Source organism: Tachysurus fulvidraco, chromosome 25 (genome assembly GCF_022655615.1).
Source record: "Tachysurus fulvidraco isolate hzauxx_2018 chromosome 25, HZAU_PFXX_2.0, whole genome shotgun sequence".
Classification (NCBI taxonomy): Eukaryota; Metazoa; Chordata; class Actinopteri; order Siluriformes; family Bagridae; genus Tachysurus; species Tachysurus fulvidraco.
In genome coordinates, this window is record NC_062542.1 from 3996236 (window position 1) to 4002731 (window position 6496).

The following is a 6496-nucleotide window of genomic DNA, read 5'->3' on the forward strand; positions in this document are numbered from 1 at the left end:
GCTGTTGGTGCTGAAGAAGACAAACCCAAAAGGCTCATATTAGTACTACTAACACTTTTTATTGTACAGGAGGCTATGTTTTTTTGACCAATAGAGGCCTCTGGTGGTCAGTGGAAGCCTTGCTAATTAAAATTAACCATATTTTTTTCATCACAGTTGAATGGAAACACTTCATGAAGCTTCATCTTCTTGCCATTCCTAGATGAAGATGATCTCAAAAGAAAAAGAGGTAAAACCAATGTGGAAGACAATAGAAAGTTCTCTGTACTTTTTAATCAAAGAAGCAGGGAAATGGTCAAAAAAAGTAAAACATGAAGCAGGTCAAAACACAAATCAAAATAAGTGAGTAATTAAATTAAAGAGTGGATTGAATGAAACCAGTTGATCTGCTATGCCGATATGGTCAACATACGTTGGGTGACTGAATCATCTACAAATATTTGCATCCATGCATGGCACCCCAGGGTAAGCTCTCGCAGGTTAGCCATTTATTTGTAAGAGAAATGTGAAAAGCATGAAAATAGGTTATCTGATGGGGAAAAGTTGATCAGAGGAGAAAGGGCTGATTTTCTACAGTCATCCTGCACATTGTTTCACATGAGCACTCTCCCTTAATTCATTACATTAGACATGCATATGCTTGTTACAGGCATCTTTGGGTTTGTGATCACAATCAGAATATTTTTTTCCGGCCCTTTGTGTTTAAGAAGTAGCAGGAATCTTTCATGTTGAAGAAGTAACAAGGCTCTTAGAAGTTCCTCTAATAAGCCCAGTGACCGTTCAAGCACTAGATGCTTTAAGGTCTGAATTTTAAGGTTACTGTGCCAATTTCAGTTCACTGAATGATGCTTGGGTTTTTTGCATAGAAATAATAAGACTCAGCGCTGATTATAGAGGCCTCGACTCTGTCCTGGTGAAGTACTGAATCCCATTACCACTGATGCCATCAGCTCTGGAACAAATACATGAAATAAGAGTTTCTTACATCCTTATCAGGATTTGATAGGAGGATAAGTGGAAGACACTGTGGTCATTTTAAACAGCTAGTGGTTTGGTATTCTAAGCTTGGTTTGGTATTCTAAGCCATTGTGAATGATGTACTCAGAGGCATGCACAATTGTTTTGTAGTTGTTTACAATGACAAAATTACTATTCAATGTAGATCATGTTCACCATGTCCTCATAGGCAATCAATCGTAAACTGGAATAGTCTGAATTTCATCAGTCCTCAGGCTTATACCTGGGATCCATCAGAGATACCCAACCATTTACAGTATGATGGATGATATATGAAGCAACACTGTGATTACCATGACCTTGTCCATGACCTTGTGAATGAAGGATCTGCAGTAATTCATAAGAGATACAAACTTTTGAAGAAGAGTATTTTATGGATTCACTTCTGCTCCTCTTACTTCCTGGCTCACAGTAAAACCCAGAACCTTTAAAGGAATGAAGCAGCCATCAGTGCATTGAAAGACCTCATGAACATGTTTAAGAAGAAGAAATTCTTAATCAGAACATGCAACTGCATGTAGTTTTTAAATACAAGACATGGGACATAATGGACAGCTCTCAAACCCAATACTAAGAACTTTTACCAACACCCCACCACCTCCACCACCAACTTCCCCGATAACCTGGGCACCCTGGTATTTGGAAAACTCTTCATTTAGTCTAGAACAGTTTATGTGGGAATTTATTTAACCCTGTGAAATATCTGCTCAATCTACAACCCCATGACATTGTTTACCGCCCTCTTATGGCCATTATGGATTTTCTTTTTATGGCGTACCCAAAGATACAGTGTCTGAACAATGTATGCCATTCACTTTTCGGTTCTCAAAAATGATTCTATTCTAACTGAAGATTAATATCAGGTAACTTTTATTTTATTTAGTAATGTACTTTACAAATGCATTATTTGTATAATACAAAGAGTTAAATAAAGGTCAATAATATACTTTGCCATAACTAGCTTAAGAAACTGACTTTATTAAAGCTAACATACTAACATGTAAAGTAATACAATTTGATTTAGTTGGTTGACTTTTACATTACATTATCTACCACCTTTTCATGTATAGGATCACTTTTCCTATACAAGTCATCAAAACATGGATTCATTCATTCATTTATTCATTTTCTACCACTTATCCGAACTTCTCAGGCATCATCAGGCATCAAGGCAGGATACACTCTGGACAGACTGCCAACCCATCGCAGGGCACACACACACACACACACACACACTCATTCACTCATGCAATCACACACTACGGACAATTTTCCAGAGATGCCTATTAACCTACCATGCATGTCTTTGGACCGGGGGAGGAAACCGGAGTACCCGGAGAAAACCCCCGAGGCATGGGGAGAACATGCAAACTCCACACACACTCAAGGCGGAGGCGGGAATCGAACCCCCAACCCTGGAGGTGTGAGGCAAACGTGCTAACCACTAAGCCTTGTGCCCCCAAAACATTGATTTGGATAGCTAATACAGTTATGATATAAAAACACCACTGATGTGATAGTAGGGTAGTTTTCAGCACAGATTTGTTTTGATTGCAGTAAAGAGCATTGAATTGATCTGTATCAGTGGACATTACATTGACATAAGCAAGAGGTATGTTTATTCTTAGATAGCCAAAAGATTTAGAAAAGAATAAGGGCTACACTTTTGGCCCACCAACAGCTGTAAGATTGTTCTATAACATCCTGGCAAACACCATGAACCAACAAAGTTAAGTTATATGCAATGTTACATTCCAGCATGTCATTGTGTGCCAGAAGTGCCATTGGATCTCTGTGTGGTGTGAGGAGAGTTAAGCAATTTCCAGCAGCAGAAAGGTTGCATGCTATTGACTAGTCTCCTTATCAATTGATCGCAAGACGCCCGGAGAACTGAAGAGGAGAAATAAAAAATGAGAGGGTCCAAGCAGGCATTAAAGGTGCTGGTAAGGAGTGCGTATGGTCTCCAGTCAGGACTGTACCATCCAATAAATCCCACAAGATGAGACACGTTGTAGGGCATGAAGCAGATGATGAAGACCAGCAGGGTGGCTAGGGCAAGCCCAATGGCCCTGTAGCGTTTCTGAGGGTTGATGTTAGGTAGCCGAGAGAGGATGAGGATGAATCTGATGTAGCAGAAGCTGCAGACGATAAAAGGGATGCAGAACAGCAGGACAAACAATTCGAAACGGACAGGCAAAACATGCTTCAGCTGTTCTTCTGTAAACTCATAATAGCAGAGCTCTTTTTTGGATGAATCATTGACGGTGTTATTGAAGTTATACTGAATAATAATGACCGAGCTGCAATGTAACATGGAAACCAACCAGAATATAACGCATGCAATCATGGCATATCGAGGATGTCGCTTGAGTTTGTACTTGATTGGAAAGGCCACTCCCAGATAGCGATCCACACTGATAGCCATCAAAAGCAAGGTGCTGTTGTAAATGGTTGCGTAAAAGATAAATACTGAAAGCGAACAGAGAAAGTAGCTCATGGTCCATTTCATTTCGGCCGCCTCTTTCATGCGCAATGGAAGGAAGAACAGGAAGATCAGGTCAGAGATGGTGAGGCTGAGCAAGAATACATCGAGGGGTGTAGCTTGATGCTTCATCTTATGGATAAAGATGTAGAGAGCCAACAGATTAGTTGGAAGACCTGCGATCAGTGTAACTGAATCCACTGCCAGGACCAACTTGCTGAGATTCTCTGTCCACTGCATGGTTCTATATAAATAGTAGAAACAACATCAGAATTATAGCAGAAAATGTAATCATTCTCAATTCACCACTTTTGTCTTTTGTCAGTTATGTCTTCAGTTTTGCTAATGCTACTTTAAGTCAAACTGTAAAATTAACAACCATTACTTCTAGCCCAAACTCATTACTAAACACAGAGAGGAACGCCTGACAACTGAGCTAAAATCATGTAAACAGATTTCAAATAAATTGATTTTGACATATTATTGTGTCATATTTACTTCAAGAAAGAAGAAAAAAGAGAAGTTGGTGAGGGACTATTCTGTCAGTCATTGCTATACTGTAAGTAATAACAAGAACTAGCTTGTTAACAGTATAAAAAAAAATTTAAAGTGAAAAGTACAAATTAATAAGTATTAGCAAAGGTATATTTCTGTCATGTAAAACACTCTGTCATATGAAAATATGTCATATGGGTGGTGTCATGATGCAGCTCGGACTCTGGCCACGTGCAGTTTTGTTTACGTTTCTCGTCACGTGTCTGCCCTGCCTTCGTCTGCTCCTTCCTGTCACCACACCTGCTCCTCATTGTGTCATGATTGTCTTGTATATTTAATTGTGCCACGTTGCCTTGTGCAGCGCGGAATCTACTGTTGTCCTGTCTTGTCTTCAGTCCGTGTCGTGTTTTGTGTTCCTCTGTTATTAAACCCTGTTTTGTTTTGCTATCCTGCGTCTGGGTCCGCTTCCTGCCCTGTGTCATGACAGAAGATTCCGCCGCACCAGGACCCAGCAGGATAGCAGCTTGGATTTGGGAGCTTTTTTTTTCTCCCCCGGACTTTGCGGGTTTGGTGACATCGGCCCGCATTTTTTCGGTGAGGGACGCCGCTCCGCATCCGGTTTCTTCGCAGGGGGAGCCGCCTCACTTCCGGGTTGTGGGCCATGTCGCCAGCCCGAGTTTTGTTTTGTTTTTTCGGTGTCCTGTGATATCGCCCCGCATTTGTCCGGTGGGGGGCGTCGCTTCACGTTTTGTTCTTCCTGTTCGTGGGGTGTTGCAGGCCCAAATTTTTTGGATTTTCTGTTCTTTGGAGGATATATATATATATATTTTTTTTTCTTCTTCCCCGCCCTCCCTCCCTTCCTGTTCCTGGTTCCTGTTTCCTGAGGGGTGGGACTGGCAGCGGTGCATCGGGAGTTATGCGCGGCCCTTCAGCTCGGCTGTGGACGTCATTCGGCCCTTCAGCTCAGCTATGGCAGTCGGGTAGCCCTTCTGCTTGGCTGTGGACATCGCTCGGCCATTCTGCTTGGCTGTGGACGTCGTTAGGCCCCTCTGCTCGGCTGTGGACGTCGCTCGGCCCCCGCTGGCTGCGCCACCGTGTGCCTTGCTCCCCCCCACCTGCCTTCGCCGTGTGCCTTGCTCCCCCCCACCTGCCTTCGCCGTGTGCCTTGCTCCCCCCACCTGCCTTCGCCATGTGCCTCGCCCCCCCTCCTGGACCGTGTCGGGATTTGGCGCTTCGGGAGCCACGCCTTGGGGGGGCCTCTGTCATGATTCAGCTCGGACTCTGGCCACGTGTAGTTTTGTTTACGTTTCTCGTCACGTGTCTGCCCTGCCTTCGTCTGCTCCTTCCTGTCACCACAGCTGCTCCTCATTGTGTCATGATTGTCTTGTACAGTTAATTGTGCCGCGTTGCCTTCTGCCGCGTTGCGGAATCTACTGTTGTCCTGTCTTGTCTTCAGTCCGTGTCGTGTTTTGTGTTCCTCTGTTATTAAACCTTGTTTTGTTTTGCTATCCTGCGTCTGGGTTCGCTTCCTGCCCCGCGTCATGACAGGTGGCTTGGATTGGAAGAGTCTCTTTTTATACACAATCATGTTGACCTAATAATTTGCAAATTGGTCCTCCAGCTGTTCCTTATATGTACCTTTAACTTTTCCGGCCTCTTATTGCTACCTGTCCAACTTTTTTGGAATGTGTACAGTAGCTCTCATGAAATCCAAAAAGAGCCAATATTTGGCATGATATTTCAAAATGTCTCACTTTCAGCATTTGATATGTTATCTGTATTCTATTGTGAATAAAATATATGACGTAAATTATTGCATTCCTTTTTTATTCACAATTTGTACAGTGTCTCAACTTTTTTGGAATCGGGTTTGTATATATGTATGTTAAAGAAAGGATTTGAAAATTCTTGATGTAGACCAATTAAACACAAGCATTTGTCATCGAAATTAAAATTCCAATAATTCCACTTCAACCTGTGTGAGCAAATTCTGAATTTAAGTGAGTAATTGTTAATAGGCTGATCACAGAATAAGAGTAAGACACAGAGACCCGTTCATTTCTAAAATAATAGGGTCTTCTTACCTTTGTTAATGCTGGTGGTATCCCTGGCTCTGATGTCTCCAGTATGTACTTAAATGCTCTACCTAATGAATTGGCAATTTAATGCACAGTGAAAACAATAAAACACACACATCCTCTTTTATACCTCAGATTACATCATCTCAAAGTGTTGTGCATTACAGGAACTGAACAAATATACATGAGATATTACATGTTTTTCTCAAAATCTTTTTGCAAGACGTGCAGACTGAAGCTGTGGTAGCCTAGTGGTTATGGTGTTGGGCTACCAATCGGAAGGTTGTAAATTCAATCCCAGGTCCACCAATCTGCCACTTTTGGGCCCTTGAGAAAGGCCCTTAACCCTCAATTGCTCAGCTGTATAAAAAATGAGATAATGTAAGTCTATCTGGTTAAGGGCATCTGCAAAATGCTGTAAATG

At 42.1% G+C, this 6496-nt stretch overlaps 1 protein-coding gene across 1 annotated transcript; it reads right to left on the minus strand.

Moving 5' to 3' along the window:
• Nucleotides 1-2619: 2619 nt before the first annotated feature.
• LOC113647205 (free fatty acid receptor 2-like) lies at nucleotides 2620-6159 on the minus strand. The gene is made up of 2 exons (XM_027153833.2): nucleotides 6079-6159; nucleotides 2620-3743 (listed from the first exon to the last, which is right to left on the minus strand). Exon 2 carries the CDS (start codon nucleotides 3737-3739, stop codon nucleotides 2780-2782), a length of 960 nt encoding a protein of 319 aa, XP_027009634.1. The 5' UTR covers nucleotides 3740-3743; nucleotides 6079-6159; the 3' UTR covers nucleotides 2620-2779.
• Nucleotides 6160-6496: the final 337 nt, after the last annotated feature.

Excerpts from the sequence above, each read along its gene's own strand:
- LOC113647205 (XM_027153833.2), bottom strand. The coding sequence starts at position 3,739 with ATGCAGTGGACAGAGAATCTCAGCAAGTTGGTCCTGGCAGTGGATTCA.